This window comes from Metarhizium brunneum, chromosome 2, assembly GCF_013426205.1.
Source record: "Metarhizium brunneum chromosome 2, complete sequence".
Classification (NCBI taxonomy): domain Eukaryota; kingdom Fungi; phylum Ascomycota; class Sordariomycetes; order Hypocreales; family Clavicipitaceae; genus Metarhizium; species Metarhizium brunneum.
Window position 1 is genome coordinate 5205002 of NC_089423.1, and position 26493 is coordinate 5231494.

The following is a 26493-nucleotide window of genomic DNA, read 5'->3' on the forward strand; positions in this document are numbered from 1 at the left end:
GGGTTAAAGCCCGTGTTGGCCATCAATTATTTCATATGGAAGTAATTGAAATCTCCCTCAAGCTTGCAACCACTTTATCGTCTCCCCTCCTCCCAAGCACCTGGACAGCACCGTTGATTCACGATTTTGCAAACGCTGTTGAACACTAAAACTAACCTTAATCAGACAATTCCTCCTTTAGATACCCATCACAATGTCTGAGACTTTCGAGTTCCAGGCTGAGATCTCTCAGCTTCTCTCCCTCATCATCAACACTGTCTACTCCAACAAAGAAATCTTCTTGCGAGAACTTGTTTCCAATGCCTCCGATGCCTTGGACAAGATTCGCTACAAGGCCCTGTCCGACCCTACCCAGCTCGACTCTGGAAAGGACTTGCGCATTGATATCATCCCCAACAAGGAGGCCAAGACTTTGACCATCCGGGATACTGGTATTGGTATGACCAAGGCTGTAAGTTGAAAACCACTTCGTTTGCTATCCTAAGAGGGTGAGCTTGATGGCTAACATTTCTTGAATAGGACCTCGTCAACAACCTGGGTACCATTGCCCGCTCCGGTACCAAGCAGTTCATGGAGGCTTTGACAGCTGGTGCCGATGTTTCCATGATTGGTCAGTTTGGTGTTGGTTTCTACTCCGCTTACCTCGTTGCCGACAAGGTCACTGTCGTCTCCAAGAACAACGATGACGAGCAGTACATCTGGGAGTCTAGTGCCGGTGGTACCTTCAGCATCACCGCTGACACCGAGAGCCAGCAGCTCGGCCGTGGTACCTCCATCATCCTCCACCTCAAGGACGAGCAGGCTGAATACCTGAATGAGAGCAAGATCAAGGAGGTTATCAAGAAGCACTCTGAGTTCATCTCCTACCCCATCTACCTCCACGTCCAGAAGGAGACTGAGAAGGAGGTTCCTGATGAGGATGCCGAGGCCGAGGAGGTCAAGGAAGAAGAAGGTGACGACAAGAAGCCCCGTATCGAGGAGGTTGATGACGAAGATGAGGAGAAGGAAAAGAAGAAAAAGACCAAGACGGTCAAGGAGACCACCATTGAGGAGGAGGAGCTCAACAAGCAGAAGCCCATCTGGACCCGCAATCCCCAGGACATTACCCAGGAGGAGTACGCCTCATTCTACAAGTCTCTTTCCAACGACTGGGAAGACCACCTTGCCGTCAAGCACTTCTCCGTCGAGGGTCAGCTCGAATTCCGTGCCATCCTCTTCGTCCCTAAGCGTGCTCCCTTTGATCTCTTTGAGACCAAGAAGACTAAGAACAATATCAAGCTCTATGTCCGCCGTGTCTTCATCACTGACGACGCTACTGAGCTCATCCCTGAGTGGCTCAGCTTCGTCAAGGGTGTAGTCGACTCTGAGGACCTTCCCCTCAACTTGTCTCGTGAGACCCTTCAGCAGAACAAGATCATGAAGGTCATCAAGAAGAACATTGTCAAGAAGTCTCTTGAGCTCTTCCAGGAGATTGCCGAGGACAAGGAGCAGTTCGACAAGTTCTACAGTGCTTTCTCTAAGAACTTGAAGCTCGGTATCCACGAGGACTCTCAGAACCGCCAGCAGCTTGCCAAGCTTCTGCGCTTCAACTCAACCAAGTCTGGTGACGAACTGACGTCTCTGTCCGACTACGTTACCCGCATGCCTGAGCACCAGAAGAATATGTACTACATCACTGGCGAGTCCATCAAGGCTGTCTCCAAGTCTCCCTTCCTTGACACCCTCAAGGAGAAGGGCTTCGAAGTTCTCTTCCTCGTCGACCCCATTGATGAGTACGCAATGACTCAACTCAAGGAGTTTGAGGAGAAGAAGCTTGTTGATATCACCAAGGACTTCGAACTCGAGGAGACTGACGAGGAGAAGAAGGCTCGCGAGGAGGAGGAAAAGGAGTATGAGAGCCTGGCCAAGAGCCTCAAGAACGTTCTCGGCGAGAAGGTCGAGAAGGTTGTTGTCAGCCACAAACTCGGCCTCTCCCCATGCGCCATCCGAACCGGCCAGTTTGGTTGGTCTGCCAACATGGAGCGTATTATGAAGGCCCAGGCCCTCCGTGACACCTCCATGTCCAGCTACATGTCCTCCAAGAAGACCTTTGAGATCTCCCCCAAGTCTCCCATCATCCAGGAGCTCAAGAAGAAGGTTGAAACTGACGGTGAGAACGACCGTACCGTCAAGTCCATCGTCCAGCTTCTGTTCGAGACCTCCCTGCTCGTGTCTGGCTTCACAATCGAGGAGCCTGCTGGCTTCGCTGAGCGCATTCACAAGCTCGTCCAGCTCGGCCTCAACATCGAGGAGGACGACTCTGCCCCTGCTGAGGCTCCCGCCGATGCTGCCCCTGCCGCCGAGACTGGTGACAGCGCCATGGAGGAGGTTGACTAAATGCCTCTCTCAATGTACACTCGCACAGAAGTTAGAAAAGTTTTCACGGAGTTGGACGGTGTTTTAGAGCAAACGGACTCTGGAACGTGCACATGGTTTTTGAATTTCTTATTTCTCTGCGTGCGGAAATTGATGCTTCGCTTGGCCATAATTCCCGGGCGGTCCTCCCATTTGGGATGGAGCAGGGTGTACTTTACCAGCTAGCTATGATTATGAGGTAGACGGATGAATGAAATGGCATAAACAACAATGCTTCTCCTGGTTGACTTGTGAAGATGTGACTGATGTATTTTCGTTACTACGTAGACGGTATATCAAGACCGTAGCCCGTGCCTCTCTCCGGATGGATGAAAGAATGCGGCACGTACAAGCACGGCAGAAAAACTACAAATTCTCGATGCAAGGGCTTCCAAGGCTCGAGATGCGCTACTTTGTAAACTGGTGCTTTCCTCTGATAGTAAGGTGATTAGTGATTGCAGTCGTCGCGTGCGATGGAGGATGCAGAATTGCGGATCATGATGGACAGGTGCAGCACTTTGGCTGATGGTAGCCCCGCTTTTCATTCACCTGATGTTAGCTCTCTGCGACACTAGGAGGACAACATATTGACGAGGCTGGGTGACGCTTGACCTGACGTAATGACGGCAACGAAAATGAAAGGGTATCTTGTTGAGTGGTGGCTAAAAATAAATTGGAAAAAAAAAAAACAGATGGCACGCATGACTGTTTGTGACAGACAGCTGAGGCCACAGTCGACGAGGCGGCTAATTTGTGGGAAATATAAACAAAGCTATACAAGCACGTAAAGCGCACATATCTGATTCCGGTTAGCCGTGGGAAAGCATATATTACTCTACAGAGAGAGAGAGAGAGAGAGAGAGAGAGAGGGAGGGGGAAAACGTACCAGGCTGAGGCCCAGAATCATGGAGCACCAAAAGCAGACATTGTTCAGCGTCTTCCTGCCCCGGATACACCTCGTGCGCTGCAGCATGACAATGGGCAGCTGCATCATCTGGCAGATGAAGCCGTAGCCGCGAATCTTCTTGGTGATGCAGGCCATGACGACCTCGTGCATGGCGGCGGAGATGAGGAAGGTGATGAGGGTGGCGACGAGCTTGCCCGTGTGCGGGCGCGAGGCGCTGTAGACGTGGCGGCGCAGGAAGGAGTAGACGGGCACGTTCCACTCGCGCGAGAACTCCAGCCAGTCGGTCGAGTTCCACCAGTCGGCGTAGAAGTGGCGGTCGGCGAAGCGGGTGATTTCGGCAAAGGCGCCGAGGACGTACTCGAAGATGACGAGGAAGACGAGCAGGAAGGTGAGCATGAAGGGGAAGAGGAGCCACGAGATGGACTCGGCGAGGATGAGGAGGGCCTCGGGGGCGGAGACGGGCGACGAGGTGAGGCGGCGCTGGGCGTCGACGAGCACGGGCAGGATGAACTCCTCCGAGGTGACGGTGAGGAGGAAGATGCAGCCAAAGGTGGCGACGGTCTTGGCGACGAGCGAGGTCCAGTTGATGCGCGGGGTGCGCGGGTACTCGAGCTCGTAGCAGAGGGTTGGGCAGAAGAGGTAGTCGATGTAGTTGGCCCAGGTGAGGTTGCGCGGGTACGTGGTGTTGCCCATGGGGGAGGTGAGTTCGCGGGCGAGGGCCTCGCGGAGGGTTTGAATGTCGAGGCGGGCGGCGGCGGATGGTGACGACGACGACGACGATGACGGGTGATGGAGATGCTGCTGCTGCTGCTGCTTGGTGAGTTCGGGGAGTGATAATGGCTTGTCGTTCTGCGACGAGGGGATGCCCGAGATGCTGCCGCGGCGGAGGTTGGCGGTGGGATAGACGTAGGCCGGGCTCGTGTCGGCCTCGTCGCCGGGGGCGTCGAGCGAGCGCAGGCGCTTCTCCGTCTCGGACAGGTGGCCGTTGTAGAAGGCGTACGAGTGCATCTTCATGAGCATCACCATGGTGTGCAGCAGCAGGAAGACGTGGGCGGTCCACGTCCACTCGAGCACAAAGGGCACGGCGATCCAGAGCGCCAGCCACAGCACCTGGTAGATGCTCTGGATGGCCATGCCGCCCCTTTCCCAGGTCAGCACGGCGCCGGCCGGGGCTCTCCTGAAGACGGCGTGCAGCGGCAGGCCCGCGAGCGACGTGGCCACCATGAGGAAGTCGGCGATGGCCAGGTGCCACAGCTTGACGGTGAACAGGCTCCAGATCTGGATGCGCAGGGGGTAGCCCGTGTCCCGCATGTTGCGCAGCATCGTGGTAATGCCCATGATGGCCAGCCCGATCCAGAACAGGTTGAAGAAGCCGTGGAAGTCGCGGTAGTCGCTCTCCGGGTCAAAGTGCGACACGCGTGAGGCGTACTCGATGGTCGGGAAGAGGCGGCGCTTCTGCTCGGCGCGTGCGAGCTTGCGTGCGCAAGAGAGCGACACAGCCGACGGGGGCGCGTTCTCCGGCACGGGCGTGGACTGGCCGCTGTCGTCGTCGGGTCAGTCAGTACTTGCGGCATCGAAATCTGCTCATGGTGTTTTACGACTCACCTCGTCAACCCGCTTGCTGGCGCGCTCTCGCCCACCCCCCCGAGTTGGCCGTCGCTCCCGCCGGACAGGGTCCGCGTAGCTTGCGTACGGATGCCCTTTCGCGCTCGCGGCCGCAGGATGTGCTCGTGCTCGTGGCCATTGGCCATGACGTCCGCGGATAAGCCCATGGTGTTTTCCTTCTTTCTTCTTCCCTCACGATACCAGCCCTAGCTCCCTGCTTTCGACCGACCTTGGGCGTCCCGAGAATCTGCAGGTAGACCCTGATACCAAGGTCCCTGCGCGACTCGTCCTCTGCTCAACGGCAAACCTGTACGCCGCTCAAGAGGAAGACAAAATGCCTCCAGGCTACTCAAAGAAGGAAGCCCGCTCGGCGCAACAATCCAAGACGAATCCGCAAACCACTCCACGATGAGGAGAATGCAGAAAAAGGCAGCAATTTGCTATTGAAAAGCAGACGCAAAATAAAAACAAAATGAAAAAAAATAACAGCCCTGGGCGGAAGTGGCCAGCTAATGTACCAGGAGTCAGGACAAAGGCGCTACGTCAGCAAGCTTACTTTGCCGCCCAGGAGAACAGCTTCGGGAACGCCCCACGCCGTGTGTCGTCCGCCTTGGCACGCTGCTTACTGCGAGCAATATGAACAACCGGACTTGCCTGGCAGAAGCGATCCTGCGACATGACGACGTGCCGAGGTAAAAAAAAAAAAAAAATGCCAACGTCTTCGCCGGCAATCGTGGCCGCAGCAGCAGGATGCAATTTAGTGAGAGGCAACCGACGGGGAGGAAGGATGATCGACGTCGTTTGCTGTGCCTTGTCGGAGCTGTCAAACTGTCAACCCCGCCGCGTCGTATTCGGATAGCGAGCTTCACAATTGGCTGCGCTCCATCAGTTGGGCCTGGGCCCGGAAGCTGTTCAGTGTTCCGTCGGTCGGTCGAAAAATAGACTTTCCGCCACAGCGGGAATGGCGAGCCACAGAATGAACGTCGACTTTGGCCTATTACGTCTGGTCTATGTACATATGTACTGTCCTTAATATTAAACTCGATTGGATCTCAACTCACCTACCACCTACCTACTAGGTAGATAATCAAGTAGGTCGGTAGATAAAATACTAGGCGTAAAACTCGCGGCCTACTAGTAAAAGCCATCTCGTCATAGCATTCAAGAGCAAATATAAAGCTTAAATATAATCACAAAAAAGCTATTAAATTAGCTTCTAAAAAATTAAACAGGCTAAAATTATTAAATAATATTGATGTAATAATTCTTATATATTTTTATACATTAAAGCTGAAATTACATTGAGGGGATTGCTACATCTCCTTAGTAAATCGTGTATGTACAGCAAAGCTCCACGGCATATTTAGCCACCACTCGCCGTTAAGAGCTTGGAGATATGTTCGCCACCATTGGGCATTTTGACTTCCTACAAAAATCATATAACTACAGCCCTCCTCATGCAGTTTACTGGCAAACTGTTGTAAACCCTCCTGAGCTAGAAACCGCCGCTCTTCTCGTCGCTGGTTTTCTAGCTTGTCAGCTTGCATCCCCGGATCCACCACGCTGTCAACCTCCTTGACAATATGCAACGTCTGGCGCAGCGAATCTACAGTACGCGGAAACAGGCGCTGTAGTGGACCACCGTGACTCAATCGAGTGTGCTTGGTACGCGGAGACACCGAGACAGCCCCAGAAATGAGATTGCGCTTGCTAAAGTCTTTTGCCTTGTAGTAATGCACCTCATCAATGAGATTGGTGTTGAGCCACATATTGACCATCTTACCCAGCGTCCCATTCAGGTCGGAGCCGGCCTGGTCTAAATCACTAGCATATATGATTCTGAATGTCATGAGCTTGTACTCGAGCTCCAAAAGGTGCAACCGAAGTCGCAAGATTGGCTCATCGTCAAAGCCAAAGCTATCTGCGAACCTTGATGGTGATTTTATCCGAATCCCGCTTCGGGAGCTCCTCGTCGAGGTATTGGACAAGGTTATTGTCAACTCGTGCGACTTGGCCGAAGGCGACGGGCTGACTTCGCGCAGCATGCTGTCGGTCCTATGCACGTCGCGCGCGTAATTGACACAAAGGAAGAAATCTTGGAATGTCCGTTCAGCGAGACTAGTGGGCTGCCGCCGCAGAGACTCCCTCGCTCGCTGGGCCGCCACGTGAAAGTCGAGGCACTCAATGAGTAACTTGTCGTAAAAGGCTTCCACGTAGGTTTTAACTGTCTTCCAGTGAACATAATACCACATGGCCGAGACGTTTGAAATGCCATGTCGGAGGAATATGTGTGCCAAGTTGGTTGCGGCACCAGACCGGTTGTATGCCGATAGACATGCATTGAGCACAACATTTTCGACCCGATGCCGAGAAAGAACCTCGGCAACGGCTTCAGCTTTGGCAAGTTGCGTCTGAGGGAAGGAATACTCTGAAGCACTGGGCCTATGCTGCCTTGCGAACAACAACCAGGGAACCGGTACGCCGGACCTAAGCCATGCCGGTTAGCAACTAGATTCAAGGTAATCAAATTGGAAGAGAGGGGGCATGGCTACTCACTCATTACGCATAATTCGCCCGTGGAGGTCAAAGTGAACCAAATTAAAGTCGACATTTTGCTTGGCTCGTATGTCCAAATGACGGTCTAGTTCTTCGAGGCTACCCGGCCGCACAATTTCGAGGGTAAGACGGCTTCGGAGCTTCTTTTGAATATTCATGAGTGGCCATTGTGCCAGGTCTGGCTCCGGATCTCGTTCGGCGCCGGTGCGGGAAAAGTCGCGGGCAATAACCAGCAAAATGTTGAAGGTGGCGTTGCGGTCTGCTTGAATTGCTGCTAGCCGCGGGCCGTCTGGTCGTGGCGGTTCAAGGAATCGAGGAGCCGGGAAGTCACTGACCCGCGTCACGCGCAAGCGCAATTTGGGTAGCCGTGCAATCTCTACGGACTCTAGTAGCTCCCACGCTAGGCAATGAATGCCGCCGTTGCCCACGGCGCGGTTCTCGTGATGCTCAACCACATAGATTTGAGCTTCAGACTCGCCGGAGTTGAAGAGACCTGTCTGGTTATCCAGCTGGTCGAACAGTAGCCTGCCGTACTCTTCAATTCGCTTCTCTGCCAGCTCTATTGCATCCTCCTCTTCGGGGATCGGATTCTGGGAGCTCCAGCGGGGCCTGTCGGAGCTTCGCAAATACTGCTCAAAGACTCCCTTGTAGTCAACTTGGAGAAACGGGTCCTCAATATCTGCCGAGGTCGGGGCATTATTGTTGACACGAATCGAGACTCTCCATTTGCGCTTCTTGACGGCGTTGGCTTGGCCCTCGGCTTCCAGGTCATGTGGCCGCGAGGAGCGTATGTAAATCACACTCATCTCTTGGCTGTTGGCAAGGGTATGGTTAAGTGGTCTCTTTCTGCGTAAATTAGCTGCATATTCTGGCAGATTCGGCAGCTGTCGCGTGCTCAACTTGCGCTTCCTGAGTACTGCTTTGGGGGAGAGAAAGTATTGGTCCATACAACTCGGTCCTGAGAATCAGAGCATGTTAGCATGCGAAGTGTACGCGGCACGCACACCATGTCGTGCAGTATATGCGTGGATATGGGTGTATGTGGATGTATATATGTGCATGTGGGTGTATATAGGTAGACATAGGTGTTTATAGGTGCATATAGGTGTATATGCATGTTGCCAGAGGCTGGAGAGAACACTGAAGGGAAACACACCAGACCAGACCTACCAACAGAGGTTTGCTGGGTGGCGCTCAAAAGAAGGGGAACTGACCTGGGGGGCCAACTGGTTTGGTGAGACTTGACCGGTGTTGAAAGGAAAAAACAGAAGACGTACCAAATCAAGAGCTCGCACTTGTGTGAGGCCTCGACTTTTGGCACAGTCGTTAAAAATTGACAGCCGGCCAGCCGGAGTCAACTAGTCGACTTGGCCTGGACGTTCCTCAGAGATGTCTACAGATGAGTGGGTGAGCTGTCTGGTCCGACTTGAGTAGCCATGTCAGGGGAGGTGATGCATGTGAAAGAAAGCTGCGCCGGTATCGAGAGAGGGAGAAGATGGAGAAAAGGAAGAGGTCAGAAACGTACAGTTGCGTGACAAGTCGTTGCGTCTTATTTGTGAGAAAAGGTAAGAACAAAGGGAGGAGAGCTGAAATGCGAGACTGGGGTTCACTGTTTAAGTGGTCTCGGGGCCTCCAAGCCGGCAGCTGTTGAGCCTTCGGACAGGTGTTGACTGCCTGCTCAGGACGCGAGTATCCCGGTACTTGTGTCAGCACCTGGGCTGATGAGTACAGGGAAGTACCTTGGACAGCTTAGCTACTGGAGCAGGTACTGAAGAGGTACTGAAGCGTCCAATATTGCCAGGGTGCGCAATGCCTGGTGGCTGTTGTACTGGGAAAAGGGCAGGTGCGATGCAGCACTCGAGCGCAATGTCCAGATGGCCTGCGCAAGTCGATGTAGTGCTCAGCCTGCTTCGCGGGCAAGGAATCACAAGTTTAGAAGCCGGCCGTTGGAAGACGTTTGTGGAGAGGCCAATCGAGACCAAGACCGTGCCCAGGTTGGTAAGTTACCTAGGTAGTTGCTGCAGCGGCTTTGTGTGTCTGCACAACGCGGGCCGGCACTCAGCGCTTGGCAACTTGGCAACCCGCAACTGCAGAACTGGCTGCAGCGTCAAGGACCTGAGGTCAGCGGTGGCGCAGGCGACTGGCGGGAAGCGCCCGGGCGGCGTGCGGCAAGCCGAGAAGGAGGGGGGGAGCAACGATCAAGATTGATGGCCCGGGAAACTATGGGTTCGCACGCGCGGGGCGCATGCAGGTGCAGGAGTGCGAGATGGGCGAGATGGTGAGATGGGCGGGATGGAGGAGTGGGTATCCTCTTTGTGTGGCTGGTCTGTGTGCGGCGCCAATATATGAGGATAGCAAGCAGTTGTTGATTGGGGGCCGCTGGCTCGACGAGGCTGTCAAGGAGGTATGGAGTAGTTTTTTGATGTTTTTAGAAGTTCGTGTCTGGTGTGATATTCCCATGCAGAGGCGGACAAGGGTCCCTTCAAATATGCAAGGGGGGCAGCCGCATGGACAATGGGTATAATTGGGATCATGGAGTCAGCGGCAGTTGAAGGCGACACACGCAGAACAAAGAATGCACGCGCGCACCACCGAGCTGGCTCGAGGCAACATCGAGACGGGCCACTTGATCTGGCAAATGGGTCGCGGCGAGGTCACCGCAGGGCCACAAGCTCTGTCTGGTGCAACGGGAAGCCTCTAGAGTCCAGACGAGAATCACGTCCAGCCTCGCACCGGGCCGGGCATTCCAGCGTCTCGCGGAGATGCACAGGGACGAAGGCCATGACGCCATGCCGCCGTGGCGCCGTGACGACGAACATCGGCCAGCGCCTCACTCGCTTCGTTTCCTGCCAGGCGTCCAAAATTAACCGTGGTGGTTGGGAAGATTGAATCGACTCTTGGTCGGCGGCATTCAGAGTCATATGGCCAAAGCGCCGCTCCTTCTCGGTGCTTCGCGTCTCGTCTCGTCCCGTCAATCGACCAGACGGCACCATCTCCGCGCCTCACTTGCCACGTGCACCCTGATTGACAGCTTGGGACGCCGAGCTTTACTAATTGATGGCTCCAGTCTCGACACTGCCGGCCGGCGGAGCGTGCAAGTTTTAAATTTGAAATATTCAATGTTGGCCATCTACTTACATATGTGCCAGCCACCCTACATAAGAGGCAGGTCCAGGCAGGCAACGCAGGCTCAGGGCTGCAGCACAGCCAAAGACCTTCAATGTTGTGCCATCTTCTCGACGTCCACGGCACACACCAGATCACCTGCTCACGGTAGATACAGCCCGGCAGTTCCTTGGCCTACGTATGCACCAGCAACCTCCTTGAGCCGCATGGCCCTGGATGCTACCGAACTTGACCATGTGTGCCAAAAGGTCGCACCGCTAGTCCCTGCAGCTGTTGTCTCACAGTCACGACCTCAGCCCTGCCATCACAGGACCTGCACTCATGTCGTCACACCAAGGCACCAACTTCAATGTTCTCGTGTCTGATTTGCCTTGCCGAGCCATGAGCCGCGTCGCCCTCAATTCAATCTCCGTTTGGGCTGGGGAGGCGCCACCAGTTTGCTTCTCGGTATCGCACCAAGGCGTCCTCCCTTGTACAGTGGTGTTGGGCTGACGATTCACTCCTCAACGCTGAAGACGTGCATGTGGCCTTGGCACAGTTTACAACAGTTAGCTTGGACCAGGCAAATGGCGCCGATATGCCCACGCACAAAAATCTATTTCGGTGGCTGTGGCTGGCGCCATTCAAGCGTTGCCGAATTTAGACGACGAAAAGTGTCTGGTACTACATAAGGCTTCATCAAGTCAATTTATATACTCCCTCGCGAAGCAGCCATCGGTATAATTATAGTTGTACGCACTCTGCGACCGTTGACTTTGGTCATGATTCTCAGAACCCTGTTAAGGAAGCACAGGCTATAATATCCTCTGCTAAAATAATACGTAGAATTTAACAAGGATTCCATGAGCAATAATACAACTGCCCGCTTTACCACCAGATGGTGGGTTTGCCAAATAACACGTCAACTGCTACCACCGTGCAGCGCTTCCAAACTTTGAATGAGGCGGATCAATTGACACTCTTCATCCTGAACCATGCCAAAAAGTCTACAAATTTGTATCGTAGGTCCGAAATTAGCTCCAGCTATTTCGTCATGTTCTCTATTCTTTTCTTCCCAAGACCTCACCGACTGCCTCAAATGGCTTCACTGCCCAATGAAAGCACTTGCCAGTCGTGATGGATTGGGTATCATTGTCATCGGCACTCCGTATTATGCGTGAAATTTCTACATCTCCATCTTCGAACTCATCCGCGCCAGACTCCAGAAACGCGAGATATCCTTGAAACTCTGCGCTTCTCTGGGGAGAGTGCTAGACTTCAGAAGGCAAGACAGGGAGAATGACTTGCCGCAGAAGCGCATTTAAAATGAAAACCATTCCGGTTTCTCTATTGCGTTAATTTGGCAGTAGCCGCAAATATGATACTCCCGAGTCCCGACCTCTAGGTGCAGGCTGTAATGATCCCATTTCTCTTGATAATGAATGCTAGGGATAGCATTAGTGTAAGTGGCACGAGATTGCAAAGATGGTTATTTATGCCAAAGAAGACAAGAATAAGAAGATGGGCGGCAATGGTAAAGACTAGATGCCTTACTTGCCGGTGTGTTCTCCATCACGACGCCAACACCTACATACGTGATACTGACTGCCTACGTCGACGTCTTTGCAGCACGCGCCGTGTCAAGTGCGATGAATCCAAGCCAACCCGTAAGAATCGTAAATCATTGGGGCGAGAATGCGGCGGCTATGCATATCGTAGTGGCCTGGAGACTCATGTATCACTCTGCCAGCTGGCCCAGACACATGCACCTCCTGGGATTCAACGCAGTCAACAGGAGCTCTTGGTGTTTAAATTCGTCTGCAACAACGCAGTCCATCAGGTAGCCGGCGCTTTTGATGTCGCCTTCTGGTCACGAGATGTTTTGCGAGCCACTCAATCAAGTCTCGCACGTTGGCACGCATGCCTGGCGCCCTCAGCCATGACGGCCAGAATGCAAATTATATATCCTCAAACGCAAATACAGATCTTTGTAGGCACACCGGCCAGGACAGGGAGTACTACATATTTGCACTCAGTCACTAAGAAAAATCAATTCAATGTCTTGTTCCAATTACACTCCGAGGCTTGACCTCTGGTCCAACATACATGGACCGAGGGACGCCTCTTCTCGCCAATGTTCTGTTCATCGGGGTTTGCTGCATCCTGGGCGATGCTGACCAACCACGAATCATGCACAAAACAACTCGAAGCTATTTAATAGTTGGAAATTCTGGGAGCGTGTAGTTGGGTGCTCCTCCTTCTCAAGCAACAGTAGTGCGGTGAACGCACACAGATACTCGACGGGACAAACGTTGAACAGTTCAGGTGACATTTGCAACTAATTGAGAAAATTACCAAATAAAACCCAAGGCTCCCAAACTAAATCGTACAGTTACCGACATGTAACATCTCACTGTCAACACAAGAAACCACAATGAACAATTAGACCAAGCGGGAAACAAGTTCTCGTTACTCCGATAATATGCAAACAAAGGCGCATTTCTTTATTGCATCTTAGTAGCCAGCTCTCCTAAGTCTCTCCTTCTCATCCAGGACAGACTCGTCACGAGCGGGCTCCGGCTGCTGTTGATGGTGGTCGTACTCGACAGCAGCAGGCTCACTCCTCTCGTCGAGAACAGTGTCGCCAGGAGAAGGCTTGCGGCCTACTTCCCGGACAACAGTGTGGTCAAAGTCGGGGCGGCCCTCGATTGCCCTGAGAACTTCAAAGAGGGGCTTTGCACCCATGGGCCACGCAACGTCACCGCAAAGGATCTTCTTGGCCGAGATGCCGCGCTCATTGTAGAAGACGGAGTTGGCGTCGGCGCGGCTGACAATGATGGTGCCGTCGATCTGGACGCCGGCCCAGAGACCACGGCTCTTCATGTAGCTCCACATGGGCCGGACCGTCTTGGAGAGGGCGGCGTCGACACTGGCACCGGTGCCGATGGGGCCTATGGCGATGGAGGCATCACCACCAAGGGATACGCGCGGGTTGGTAAAGGCATTGACCTGGGCTGGGGTGTTGAGGACACAAACGCAGTCGTAAATGTCGAGGCCGAGCATGAAGCCAGCACCGACAGTGGAAACGACAAAGGATGAAGGGGGCGACCAGGTGCCGTCTGGGCGCCGGGCGACGACAACACCGGAGCCGGCGGCAAGAGAGCCGTGGAAAGCGCCGGCACGGATCACGTTGAAGATGGCGAGACCGGCACATGTTCTCAAGACGGCGTCGGGAATCTTGACCATGGACTTCTTGGTGATGCCGGTAGGGTGCATAGGCCCGTCTGCCTTGGGGGGCGGAGGAGCGCCGAGGCCTGCAGATTGGGGAATTAGGAGGTTGCCCGTGGTAGAGTTTGCAGCAAAAGTAGACGACATACTGGTAAAAGAGTGAAGAATACGGGCAGCCTTGCCGCACTCCTTCTGCACGCTGGTAGGCCACCAGCCCTCGGCGCCAATGACATTGGCAGCCTTGTTCAACGGCCAGCCGGCCTTGGTGGTGATGGAGTGGAACTTCTGGCCAAAGGAGCTGGGCTTTCGAGGAGCAGGTCCAGCTGGAGTGTTGTAGTCAGGGGCATTCATGTTGGCATCAAAGGTCGAGCCGGGTGTGAGACCAGTATGAGAAGGGGTGTAGGCGGGAGGCTGCTGCTGCTGCTCTTGTAGTTGTTGACTGGCGCGGTCGTTGCATGCAGCATTGTCGCCATTGTAATTATGGATGCTGTGGGCAGTCATTGTGATTGTAGTTGGCTATGTATTAAGGGTGTGAAGATACGTGCGATGTAGAAAGTGGTGTTTCGTTGACTGGTGGTGGTGCAGGTGGTGTAATTCGAGATTTAAGCTTATTTCTTGTCGTGATTGCTCTCATCTCCTTGAAACTTCTTTCCCAGTCGACGGCTGCATCAACATCTTATATTTCTGCCTTGACTGCCATGGTCTAGCTTCCTCGCTCACTCGGCCCCAAGCCGCGATGTCGTCGCAACGCGCATGCCATGCCAGACAAACGGCCACGACCCCTGCCAACTTCCATGCTGCAAAGGCATCATCTCCGTGCACCACGGAGCCTCGAGTGCCTCGGTGCGTTCGTGGATCTTGTGGCTGAGCTTATTGACTCTTGCACTGTTTGGGTTGCGGATGAATGCCTGGCCGTGTCTGATCCTTCGAGATGGCTGTCACTTCCAGAGGCTTAAGTGGACGGAGGCGAGTGACGCGTGGACGGGATGGTGGCCGCGAGCCACGACGCGAAGGCCGAAGACGAACGCACCCGAGTGCGAGCAGGCAGGAGCGAACCAGCCAGCCAACCAACTGTCACCTGCCATTAGGCGGGTGGAGAATCATCTCCAGAACAGAGCATCAGCACTGCACAGAGTACCTCGCCTTCTCTCAATGTCCATGGAGGTATATTTTGGCTTTTTGAGCCGCGACTCTTACACTCACTATCGCATGTATCGGAGAACATGAGAGACACAACGGACTACTCCTGTAACGCTAGACTGCAAAGGAGGCTGCAGTCACCATTGTGAGTGAAGCCTAGAGGTAAGAGGCGATACGGGTCTTTCGCGGCTGTGCATTTGGAGTTAACTGGCTTCCTAGCTCCGAGTATAAACACCCAAGCCCCGAGCATGCGTAGAGCAAGAATCATATCTAATTTAAATACTGGAAGCCTTCCTGGTCGAAACCAGTATGATGGACCAAGCTTAGGAGAATGTGGCGATCAACGGGGTGAAACTTCCAGCCCGGCGACGGCTCGGACCGTCATCCTGAACGCCGATGCTTTCTCCTTGTACGCTCCCTCGTTGTATTTCGGACCTCATCAGGTGGAGAGTATCGTTTCCGCAACCCAAGAAGTACATAAGCAAGCACGCCCTGCCGAGGCTCCCCGATCTACGCCCAGAAACAGTTTAAGTCACCACCACCACCAAACATCGCGGGATTCTACACGTCACTACTTCTCACTAGCTGCGTCCGAGGCGCTCTAGTCGACTAATACAGGCAGTCTGACAAGGAGATTCGGATGCCATGACCATGCTTCACAGTATCTCCTGTTGCTTCCCCCAGACCTCATGATGCGCGGGCGAATGGCTCAGTGACTCAATGGGGAAGGTGACGTCTCCATCGCTCGGCCCGATGCAAATGAAATAAAGGGCATTCGTGCGGACATGCTCAGCCGATTTTTCCACAAACCGCCTCGATCTCAATTGACAGGTGCTGTGGCGCATTGCCAGTCCTTCAAACACGAGCAAAATGAGATTTGCGCGCAGAATAGACCCGGCTACTCGGCACTATGCGTGGTCAGACGCACACTTGACAGGGCAAAAACGCTAACCTTTAAACATGCCATGAATAACAAACACGGATTTGAGTTTTCAGGGGCCGGGGTGGGCTGGATTGTGGAGGCAACTCTGTTAGTCGGACTCAGTTACAAAAGCACCAACAAACCGCGCCTTGGTCTTGGGAAAGGAAAACAACACCATGGACCATTGTGCTTGTGCATCCGCGTTGTGGCCATAGCTGTACTTCGCAATATGAAGTTCTCACCATTATTGGGTCTCGCAACCCTGTTGTTGCCTTCCTTGTCATCAGGTCTCCCTTCTGCCCAACTCGACGAGAGACAAGCCGGTTCATCATGGTTTCTGCCGCACCTGGACCATACCTCGGGTCCTGTGAGAGCCTATGTGCCGAATCTTGTCAATGGGGCCGGACAACCCAATTACACTTACCCGGTTTATAAGGCTGTCAACTCTGGCGACTCCCAGGGCCTCATTAGTGCAATCTCCTCGGATGGACCTAGTGGTGGCCAGCGAGATAACTGCTGGCTTGCCGGACAACCCCGAGTTATTTACTTGGCACCGGGTAAAGAATCTCCAGAGGGCCGGGTGGTGGTGGTCTAGATCAAGTCAAAAGGAGCTGGGCCAGTTCTGACCAGCTTTTACAGGGACATACACGCTCTCTTCCACGCTATTTCTAAACACAGACACCGTGATTATCGGCGACGCCTCGAACCCACCTACTATTAAAGCTGCCACTGTCTTCAACGGCAAATATCTTATCGTTGGTGGTCAGGGAGATGGCGAGAATCATCCATGCGGCGGATTTGCCGGGGAGACACATTTCTCAGTTATGAGTGAGATGAGCTGCCTCGCTCTCAATGCACAATGAACAAATGGCTGACAAGCTCGTAGTTAAGAATGTTGTTCTGGACACTACAGCGAACTCGGGCAGTGGCAATTTCACAGCCTTGAGCTGGGCTATTGCTCAGAACTGCGCACTGGTGTGTTTACACGAGAATGGCTGTAATAGTGAGCGGTTTTGTCGGCTAACTTTGGTGTCTAGGTGAATGTGAAAATCAACATGCCTCAAGGTGCTCATACTGGTAAATGGACCTCTAAACTCCCCAGCATTTTACAAAGCGGCCATCTCCTAATGCAGACTCTCCCATAGGCATCGTGATGGGTGGTGGCTCGACAATCTCAGTTTCTGATGTGCAATTCAACTTTGGCAACGTTGGTTTGCATTGGAGCGGTAAGCCTGGCGATGATTGCTTTCCTACATAATGTGGCATAGTTGTCCATATTCTTTAACTTGTGCCCTCTAACGCAATATTGTTAGGCCATCAGCAAGGACAAGTCAAGGACATGACATTTAACAAGTGCACGACGGGTATCCTGATCGACAGCGGCTTCACCATCAGCATCTTCGCTCCCGTCTGCAACACCGTCGGCAACTGCATAGTCCTCAACGAGGGCAACCCCTGGGTCGCCGTCATCGACGGGCAGAGCATTAACTCGGGCGACTTCTTCACCAGCCGAGTCGGCTCTCCCAACTTCATGCTCGAGAACATCTCCAAAGACACCACCAACTCCAACATGGTCACAGTGGGTGGCAGCGTCAAGGTCGGCGGCGTGTCGAGCTTGGGGACGTATATTTACGGAAATACTCGAGACTCCAACCCAATATACCAATCTGATCCCACATCGAAACCAGTCTCTAGACCGGCGGCTCTTGCTCCAGGAGGCAAGTATCCTGTCATCAATGCGCCACAGTACTCTGGAAAGACGGTCTCCGATGTTGTGAACCTGAAGGACGCGAGGCAGAATGGAGGCTTCAACCTACACGGAGACGGTTCAGTTGATGATACGGCGGCGCTACAAGGTGCTCTCAACACGGCAGCCAGCGGGGGTAAGATTGCGTACCTGCCCTTTGGCATCTACAGAGTCACCTCGACCATTACCATCCCCCCTGGCACTGAGCTATACGGAGAGGCTTGGTCCACCATCTCGGGATCGGGCAGCGCCTTCTCATCCGAGTCGAGCCCTACGCCAGTCGTCCAAGTCGGCAGCTCGCCAGGTCAAAAGGGCACGGCACGCATCCAAGACATTCGCTTCACCGTCAACGAGGCCCTCCCCGGGGCCATTCTCCTGCGAATCAACATGGCGGGCGATAACCCCGGCGACGTGGCCGTCTTCAACTCCCTCATCACCATTGGCGGCACCCGCGACACCACGCTCAGCTGCAGCGACGAAGCCAAGTGCCGCGCCGCCTACCTTGGCCTGCACCTTGCGGCCGGCTCATCAGCCTACATAGACAACTTCTGGTCCTGGGTAGCCGACCACCCCAGCGACAACAGCGCAAAGGGCATTCACACCGTGGTCAAGGGAGGCGTCCTCATTGAAGCCACAGCGGGAACATGGATCGCGGGCCTTGGGTCGGAGCACAACTGGCTGTACCAGCTGGGTCTTCACAATGCCGCCAACGTCTTCATCTCGCTCTTCCAAAGCGAGACCAACTACTTCCAGGGCAACCACGGCGCCCCGCTGCCAGGACAGCCCTTCAACGCCATTGCTTCGGACCCCAATTTCTCATGGTGCAGCAGCAGCGATAACGTGTGCCGGATGGGCCTTGCGCAGTACTACCTTGGTAGCAACAGTGCCATCTATCACTACGCGGCTGGCAGTTGGAACTTTGAGTCGTTGACGGGCCTGAATCAGGGTTTGATGAACTATATTCAGAGCCCGGTGAGCAATGGGCATTTGCATGGGTTTACCACTGGGCCCAATGTCGCGGAGGCTATGAGGCTGCCGAACGGCAACCAGTTTGGACGTGGAGGAAAAGATGGGTTCAGCGGATCGTGGGGGACGCTTATTGCGGATATTGCCAGCCAGTATTGAGGGTAGTCTCTGAAGACCTTGTGAGCTGTTAGCATCATCCCAATGGAGCGCATTTCCCGATTGTCATCGGTTCTTGTAAATTGGCGAATATGCTATGTAGGTGATGGAATCGCTGGGCAGAATGTGAAGTCGAGACTGCGCAGTGCGTATGAGGAACGGAGGCGTTGAGTTGCCGCAGTAGCTCCGCGGGTCCAACTCTGTGTCTGTTATCAATCTCTACCAGTGAGATGGTACAGTAATAAAAGTACATGTGCACTTATTAGTCTTTGGTTCAGCAAGAGTAAAATGTGGCAAACTTGCTCTGATGGCGCTTCAAGCATGTAGAAGTTTGAGTTGTCACCATCATTTAGTATGCTGAGCCCAAACCCATCATGACATCCAGACAAGCACTTACCCAACCCTCGCCATGCATAGCAAATTGCCCAAGTTTAAGTACCTAGGTAGGTATTTTATTTTCCGGAGTACTTTGTATCTCATCCCACAAACAGCTCCGTCCATTTCTTGCGTCATCACACCCCCTTGCGGGGTGATGAGCTCCAACCACAATCCGTGAATGCGTGCATGTGCGAGGCGAAGCTCTCACTTGACAGGCAGCACCTTCCATTGAGCTTACATCAACACCACCGCGTCGCCATCTTATCCCATGCATACTTACACAACCCTCCCACCTCCCACCACCGAATCCATCACAAACACATTGGACCCAAGCAATTAGCCCGCCACTACAACGACAACGCCCATTGCCACCGAATCCATCACAACTCTACACATCGTCGTCACCCGACTTGCTATCATCATGCCCGCCGCAGTAGAAACCACCAGCGCCCCCAACAACAACGGGAGCATCCCGGCCGCCGTGCAAAAACAAGCCATAGGCGCCTCTTCCTACCTCCAGCGCTGCCTGGACTGGGCAGCTCCGCCGCCCTCGCGCCAGCGCGCATACGAGACCACGTCGGCATTCGCCTCTGCGCGACCCGTCCTCTTCGTGAGTACCGCCAACGCCGCCGGGCGATGACCAACTCGCGACCAAAAAGAAGAAAAAAAGCCTGCGAGGGAGCTAACCATCGCCGCCAGTCTTTTCTCGCCGCACAAGCTCTGCTGTGCTTCTTCCCGCTGCTGCTGTTCGCCACCTTCTCCCTCTGCACCGTCGTGTTCGGCCTCGGCGCCGCCATCATCTTCGCCCTGTTCTGGATCGGCATCGCGCTCCTCGTCCTCATCCCCACTCTGCTGGTGACGTCGTCCGTCGCCGTGCTGGTATGGGCCTGGTCGGCGGGCAGTTTCCTTGTCGCGAGGTGGCTCTACCAGCGGGCGTCGCTGAGGACGAGCGGCGAGGCGCGGGTTGATACCGGCGGGAAGCAGGTGGCCGTTGTCAAGGACGAGGATGGGTTCAGTGGAAGCGTAGAGCATGTCAAGGCGGAGCAGTGAGTGACTGGGACGCGAAACCCTTTGACTGTCTACGACTCGGCAATGGGGGATTGGAGCGCATGATGATTGTATTATATACCCTTTGGCTTGGTTGGTTTGAGGTTGGGCATGGAGACACCCTCGATGCATATCGAGTCTCTTTGAGAGCACATGGCGCTTTGTTGGGAAACCGTCACCAGTAATCAAATATTCTATCAATGCAAAAGGCACCGACGGTTAGAACACATCACTAGACCAACACTGGTTAAAAATCATCCACCATCGTTTGACGCACAATGCAGCACCAAAACACGCCGCCGGGCTCTATTGTCTTCCTCCACTATGGAAACTCCCCATCCTATACACAATAGTACATTACAAATACAGACCCTCGGGCTCGCCCTCCTGCTTGGTACGCAGCACACGCTCCCTAGCAGAACGGAAATCCGCCATTTGTACGCGCATGCGTCGCTCCCGTAGAGCCATCATGCCGGCTTCCGAGCAAATTGCCTTGATATCCGCTCCGGAAAGATCGTCCTTCTGCGAGATAAACTCTTCCAGATCGACATCATCGTTCAAATTCATCTTGGATGTGTGCAGCGTGAAGATCTTTCTCTTGGTGTTTTGGTCGGGGTTCTCAAACAAAATCTTCCGGTCAATACGTCCGGGTCGAATCAGGGCGGGATCTAACGTGTCGATCTTGTTGGTGGCCATGATAACCTTGACATCGCCGCGGTCATCGAAACCATCTAGCTGGTTGAGAAGTTCCAGCATGGTTCGCTGCACTTCTCGTTCGCCTCCAGAGGTGGAGTCATAACGCTTCGTACCAATGGCGTCAATTTCATCAATGAAAACAATTGAAGGTGCATTCTCACCCGCAACCTGTTGCTGTGTTAGCTCACGAACCAAGAGGGAAAAAAAAGAAAGAAACATCAGTCATCCGGGGGGACATACTTGGAAGAGCTGTCGGACCAAGCGAGGACCATCACCCAAGTACTTCTGGATCAGCTCACTGCCAACGATGCGGAGAAAGGTGGCAGATGTTTGGTTGGCGACAGCCTTGGCAAGCAAAGTCTTGCCCGTTCCAGGAGCACCGTAAAGAATGACACCCTTTGGCGGCTTGATCCCCATCTCTTCGTACAGCTCGGGATGGAGCAATGGCAACTCGACCGATTCTCTGACTTCCTGGATTTGCGATTCCAAACCGCCAATGTCTGCGTACGATTCCGTCGGAGCCTTGTCGAGCTTCATGACGCTGACAATAGGATCGGTATCATCTGTGAGAACACCAACGATACTCACGCTCTTATGATGCAGCAAAACACTCGCGCCGGGCTCGAGAAGATCCTTGTCGACGAAGCTCATGATGCTGACATAATACTCAGGACCGGTAGTGCTACTAACGATCGCATGGTCATCATCAATGAGCTCTTCCAGAGTTCCGACGCCCATCGGGCTTCCTCGCATATCGTCTACTCGTCCGCGCTCGTCGGCTAGTCTGTCCACGTCGGCGTCTGGTCCAACGGCAGCGCCCTCCTTGGCAGCCTTGGCCTTTCGCAGGCGCTCCTGGTTTTCGACGTACTCCTCCTCCAAAAGGAGGTGGTCATGGATTCTTTGCATTCGCAGCAGGCGGAGCTTGCATCTGCTGGTAGGGTAGATAGCCGGCAGCTTGGCAGCAGCGCTGGTGCCACCGGCCTTTCTCTTCTTGCGACCAACTCGAGTCGTAGGCCTCGGGGGAGGCTCGTACTTGGGCTTATCCTTCTGCAAAAAAGTTTGTTAAAAATAGAACTATACACAGGTCGCGCATACAACTTGCCTTCTTATCCTTGTCCTCACGGCCGTCGCCGCCTCCCATGCCAGATTGTCCTTGACCCTTTTCAATCAATCGTCAGCAACGGTAGGAAAGAGACGATACCATTCTGAGCTTACCATGTTGGCGGACCAGGCTCGTAGAGCTTCTAAATCGACGGTCTGGGAGCTCAATAACTATTTCAGCTTGTTAAATGGGTAGCACAGCTGGATGATGATGAATACCGTTGATTGAAGTGGCGATGACGAGCTTCAGGGCAATGCGGATAGTGAGTGGATTCAGATTGCCGCGATCAGGCGCCAGAGAAACACGACAGCTCCGTGTTGGTCACGTGCTGGCCCCTACATAGCATCACGTGCTGACCAGTCACTCCCTCCTCTTGTTCTCTGCCGACAGAGCCTTGCCAAAGACATTCGTTTGCTATCTGCTGTTTGATTTCATTCTTTTTTTTTTAAAAGAAGAGCGCAGTATGGGTGTGGTATAACAATCTGGTATAGGATACTAGAGTTATGCGTGCGTGCACCAGGCGTACGACCTATGCAGATTGGGGTCCCAAAATGGACCAAGAAGTTGGGATGTGATGCGAATAGCCCTATGTTCAGTATTTCAAGATACCGCCCGTAGGTGCTTATCAGAGTAACCGAGGACTGATGAGGCTTGAATTCTTACGATAAGGACTTAAGTAGGTATGAGCCAGAGCTCAGGGGACGCGGCTGCTAGGATCGAAGGTCACCCTCATATTGCGGCAACTTCGTAAAGAGCTTCTCTGAGGGGCGCACCTACGGACACTTCCTCGCCTCCTCCAAGGCACTTGCAATATTCGCGGTGTGTTGACTATACATTATATTATTATTTACAAATATCTTATTTGTAAATACCTAAAAACTGGTTTTGAAACGCTGCGGCTTTCCCCTAAGTCAGCAACCACGCCTAGACCCTATCAGCACATCTTTTCGCGACAAAACCACATCCCTAGAATTAATCATGCCACTCTGAGTAAACACGAAGAGCTGACCTTTAATATGGGAAGAAAAAACATTGTTTGCAGAAGCAGCCAAAGTTGACAAAAGGCGTTGCACAGTCAGACCTTGGAGCCGGCAAGTAAAACTGGCAAACACTTGCCTGGCACCTCGAGGGCAAGCTTGACAGGGCAAACGGGGCCAGCCTCAACCACATTACTCAGGATTCACCTCTAACTTTAAGTAGCTGGTAGATACTTACTTAAGTAAGTACTCAGAATACTGACCTCATGGCGCTGCAGGTCGCTCCGGGTTCCAGTCAACTGGTCACCACCTTCATCCATGTTTGTTTGTTCTCAAGTGCTGCCCCTCCTTCCAGCCACAGTACTTAAGTAGTCGACTAGGAGCCAAGTACCGAGTACCGAGGTACCTGCAGGTGTATGAAGAATAACACCCAGTCCCAGGTACTGTATTCTTCTTCAAGTCAAGTGGCATACCCCAGCCCGCATCTTTGATCGATGTCCTAATCCCACTTTCCAAACGGCGACTCTCCATCCTCTTCTCTTTGTGTTTTCACTTTTCCTTTCCTTTGCACGCCGTGCCACTCGTCTCCTCATACATCTCGAGCATATAATACCGACGTGCCCGGTGACCAACCCGCTACCAAAACTTTGCCACTATTTCACTCACCAACAGTTAATAATCATCACCGCAATGACGAGCAGCAGAGATCGGCGTGTGGCCAAAGAACTTCAAGACATTCAAGCGGACAGGGACAACTCTGGAGTCTACGCTGCGCCTATTGACGACGTCAACTTGAAGCACTTGAAAGGCACCATCCCTGGCCCTCCCGATACCCCGTACTATGGAGGCACCTTCATAATCGATATTCGAATACCAGACAACTACCCGTTTAAGTCACCCTCCATGAGCTTCAGCACAAAAATCTGGCATCCGAATGTCAGCAGCCAGACTGTACGTCACCACATGAGGCCCGTCATTGCGTCCCGTGCACCCTTGTGGTACTCTGCATGGTCGGTCAAGAGTCCAGCTAACCGGACACTAGGGAGCCATCTGCCTAGACACCCTTGGGTCAGGCTGGTCGCCAGTCCAGACCATCAAGACCGCACTGCTATCTATTCGCATGCTCCTCGAAGTTCCTAACCCGAAAGATCCGCAAGACGCCGAAGTCGCATGCATGCTGATGCAACAACCCGAGCAGTTTGCCCGCGTCGCCCAAGAATGGGCCATCAAGCATGCCGGCGCACCTAGACAAGAACTCAATCTGAGCCAGTACAAGAATAGCGACGCGCCAAAAAGTGACGATGCGAGCAGGTGAGGAAACGCCTTGTCTTTCTTTTCCTTATTTGCTTCCGCGGTCTTGTACAATAAAGAAATAACAAGGACTAACTCGGAATACTCACCAACTATAGATACAAAGGATTCAGCAAGGACCTAGTTGATCGCTTCGTAAACATGGGCTTCGATGTCGATGCTGTTGTAGATGCCTTCCTTTTTGTGGGTATCGACCGCAACAATGGACAGGACTATGAACTGGAGGAGGCGTACATGGGCGATATCACCGCACGGCTCCTCGGCGAACAGTGACTTCCGGAGCGCGCATCGAAACCGAACGCGGTCGACCGGGCATGGATCCATCGTGAGGATGAAACACACTTATAGCATCAAGGAACATTGGAAGCGAACTACTGCATAGGAAGGGGAGTTTTATGTATCTTGAATTAATTGCCCATTGTTAAACCAGGTTTTTGTTTTTGTTTTTGTTTTCCTTGCGAGGAGGAGCGCGCACTTTGGGGTGCAAAGAGTTTCTTTATGTAACAGAGCGAAGCGGCTGTAGAAACATGCGATGAAAGACACTTGAGTCTTGCATCCGCTCGCGGAACACTCCGATGCTGAGTCTGTCGTCAAATTACTGACACCAAGTTCAGATATTGCATGAAATACATGGGTGATTAAGCTACCAACATGGTTCCAAGTGAGCGAGCTGCGTCGTGGATAGTTTTATGCATCCGCAAAGAGAAAATTATAGTTGGTGCAGTCGGAGACTGGCGATTTCTTTGTCTTTTTTGTTTTGTTCACTATTAACCGCCAACCCTCCATATTCTATCTGATACGTACGATAATAGGAAAAATTGCAAGTAGACCTCCTTGAACACTAGCTGGCGTCTACGCCTCATAGATTCGGTTTTGAACAGCCCTCGCCCAGTTTCACCACCCCAGAAAAGTCATTGTACAAAAAATCTTACAGCCCTACAACAGGTCTCGTCGGACGAACTCGTCGTACAGAGCCTTGCCAAGACCAGCGGGTGAACGCTCGACAATCACGCCGGCGGCCTCGAGGGCCTTGATCTTGGAGTCGGCACCGCCCTTGCCACCAGCGACAATGGCACCGGCGTGGCCCATGCGACGGCCAGGAGGAGCAGAGATACCAGCAATGAAGCTGACGACGGGCTTGCCGCCACCGACAGTGTTTGCCTCCTTGAGGAACTCGGCGGCTTCCTCTTCGGCAGAGCCACCAATCTCACCAATCATGATGATACCGTCGGTGTCCTCGTCCTCGGTGAAGACCTTTAGGCAGTCGATGAAGTTGGTTCCGCTAAAGGGATCGCCACCGATACCGACGACGAGAGACTGGCCAAGGCCGGCCTGAGTAGTCTGGTTGACGGCCTCGTAGGTCAGGGTACCGGATCGAGAGACGATGCCGATGCGGCCGCGCTTGTGGATGAAGCCGGGCATGATGCCAATCTTGCACTGGCCGGGTGCAATGATACCGGGGCAATTGGGGCCGACGAGACGAGTCTTGGACTGGGACTTGAGCATGGAGGTGATGCGAACCATGTCTGTCACAAATCACGGTCAGTATGTAGGAGCTCGAGCATCAGGACGGCATTGTGGGTCTTGGCAAACATACCGTGTTGAGGAATACCCTCAGTGATGCAGACAACAAGGGGAATCTCAGCCTGGAGAGCCTCCTCGATACCAGCAGCAGCCACGGGCGGGCTAAGCGATGTGTATTAGCAGCGATGAATTTGGCACAAGGGCATTGAGCTTGTAAGGGCAGTGGTGCATGTACGTACGGAACGAAAAGAGCAGTGGCGGTTGCGCCGGTCTCCTTTACGGCCTCGCTGACATTCTTGAAGACAGGGAGGTCAAGGTGAGTGCTGCCGGCCTTTTTGGGGTTGGTACCACCGACGACCTTGGTGCCTGGGCAATATCAGCGTCAGCGGGTGGCTCTTGATAGTTTTTTTTTTTTTTTTTGCCTAGTCATGTGGTGGTGTTTCGAGGCTTTTTGTTTCGTACCGTAATCGATGGCCTGCCGGGCGTGGAAACTACCGCATGGCTTGTCAGCGTGAAATTTACGTGACAGGAAAAAGGTTTGGTCCAAATTGGCACGTACGTTCCCTGCTTTCCGGTGAAGCCCTGGAAGATGACCTTGGTGTCGCCGTTGATGCGCAGGTTCTCAATGGTCTTGGAGTAAGGGGACGACGAGCTGCTGTAGGCGCGGTTGGCGACGTTGCGGAGCGCAGCAGAGCGCACCGCAGCCCTGGGAATGGCCTGCATGATGAGACA

The 26493-nt window shown here is 53.4% G+C and overlaps 9 protein-coding genes across 9 annotated transcripts; 4 read left to right on the plus strand and 5 right to left on the minus strand.

Moving 5' to 3' along the window:
* Positions 1 to 193: 193 nt before the first annotated feature.
* On the plus strand, positions 194 to 2376 carry MOD-E (Heat shock protein 90; the record flags this gene model as incomplete). Its single annotated transcript, XM_014689190.1, has 2 exons — positions 194 to 451; positions 520 to 2376. The coding sequence occupies 2 exons, from the start codon at positions 194 to 196 to the stop codon at positions 2374 to 2376; spliced, it is 2115 nt and encodes a 704-aa protein (XP_014544676.1).
* A 790-nt stretch (positions 2377 to 3166) lies between these two features.
* On the minus strand, positions 3167 to 5073 carry G6M90_00g045170 (uncharacterized protein; the record flags this gene model as incomplete). The annotated part of the gene is made up of 3 exons (XM_014689191.1): positions 3167 to 3193; positions 3281 to 4841; positions 4907 to 5073. 3 exons carry the CDS (start codon positions 5071 to 5073, stop codon positions 3167 to 3169), a joined length of 1755 nt encoding a protein of 584 aa, XP_014544677.1.
* A 1146-nt stretch (positions 5074 to 6219) lies between these two features.
* Positions 6220 to 8268, minus strand: G6M90_00g045180 (uncharacterized protein; the record flags this gene model as incomplete). The annotated part of the gene is made up of 2 exons (XM_014689192.1): positions 6220 to 7393; positions 7463 to 8268. The coding sequence occupies 2 exons, from the start codon at positions 8266 to 8268 to the stop codon at positions 6220 to 6222; spliced, it is 1980 nt and encodes a 659-aa protein (XP_014544678.1).
* A 4813-nt stretch (positions 8269 to 13081) lies between these two features.
* sh3yl1 (SH3 domain-containing YSC84-like protein 1) lies at positions 13082 to 14296 on the minus strand (the record flags this gene model as incomplete). Its single annotated transcript, XM_014689193.1, has 1 exon — positions 13082 to 14296. The coding sequence occupies one exon, from the start codon at positions 14294 to 14296 to the stop codon at positions 13082 to 13084; it is 1215 nt and encodes a 404-aa protein (XP_014544679.1).
* Positions 14297 to 16086: 1790 nt separating this feature from the next.
* bgn13.1_1 (Glucan endo-1,3-beta-glucosidase) lies at positions 16087 to 18729 on the plus strand (the record flags this gene model as incomplete). The annotated part of the gene is made up of 6 exons (XM_014689194.1): positions 16087 to 16414; positions 16497 to 16685; positions 16744 to 16832; positions 16895 to 16934; positions 17003 to 17083; positions 17171 to 18729. 6 exons carry the CDS (start codon positions 16087 to 16089, stop codon positions 18727 to 18729), a joined length of 2286 nt encoding a protein of 761 aa, XP_014544680.1.
* Positions 18730 to 19525: 796 nt separating this feature from the next.
* G6M90_00g045210 (uncharacterized protein) lies at positions 19526 to 20154 on the plus strand (the record flags this gene model as incomplete). Its single annotated transcript, XM_014689195.1, has 2 exons — positions 19526 to 19714; positions 19804 to 20154. The coding sequence occupies 2 exons, from the start codon at positions 19526 to 19528 to the stop codon at positions 20152 to 20154; spliced, it is 540 nt and encodes a 179-aa protein (XP_014544681.1).
* A 354-nt stretch (positions 20155 to 20508) lies between these two features.
* Positions 20509 to 22065, minus strand: mts2 (26S proteasome regulatory subunit 4; the record flags this gene model as incomplete). The annotated part of the gene is made up of 4 exons (XM_066130365.1): positions 20509 to 21015; positions 21088 to 21894; positions 21950 to 22006; positions 22063 to 22065. The coding sequence occupies 4 exons, from the start codon at positions 22063 to 22065 to the stop codon at positions 20509 to 20511; spliced, it is 1374 nt and encodes a 457-aa protein (XP_065986458.1).
* A 1551-nt stretch (positions 22066 to 23616) lies between these two features.
* Positions 23617 to 24510, plus strand: ubc1 (Ubiquitin-conjugating enzyme E2 1; the record flags this gene model as incomplete). Its single annotated transcript, XM_014689197.1, has 3 exons — positions 23617 to 23877; positions 23969 to 24237; positions 24336 to 24510. The coding sequence occupies 3 exons, from the start codon at positions 23617 to 23619 to the stop codon at positions 24508 to 24510; spliced, it is 705 nt and encodes a 234-aa protein (XP_014544683.1).
* Positions 24511 to 25173: 663 nt separating this feature from the next.
* On the minus strand, positions 25174 to 26484 carry tca-8 (Succinate--CoA ligase [ADP-forming] subunit alpha; the record flags this gene model as incomplete). Its single annotated transcript, XM_014689198.1, has 5 exons — positions 25174 to 25763; positions 25835 to 25923; positions 26001 to 26127; positions 26224 to 26252; positions 26321 to 26484. 5 exons carry the CDS (start codon positions 26482 to 26484, stop codon positions 25174 to 25176), a joined length of 999 nt encoding a protein of 332 aa, XP_014544684.1.
* Positions 26485 to 26493: the final 9 nt, after the last annotated feature.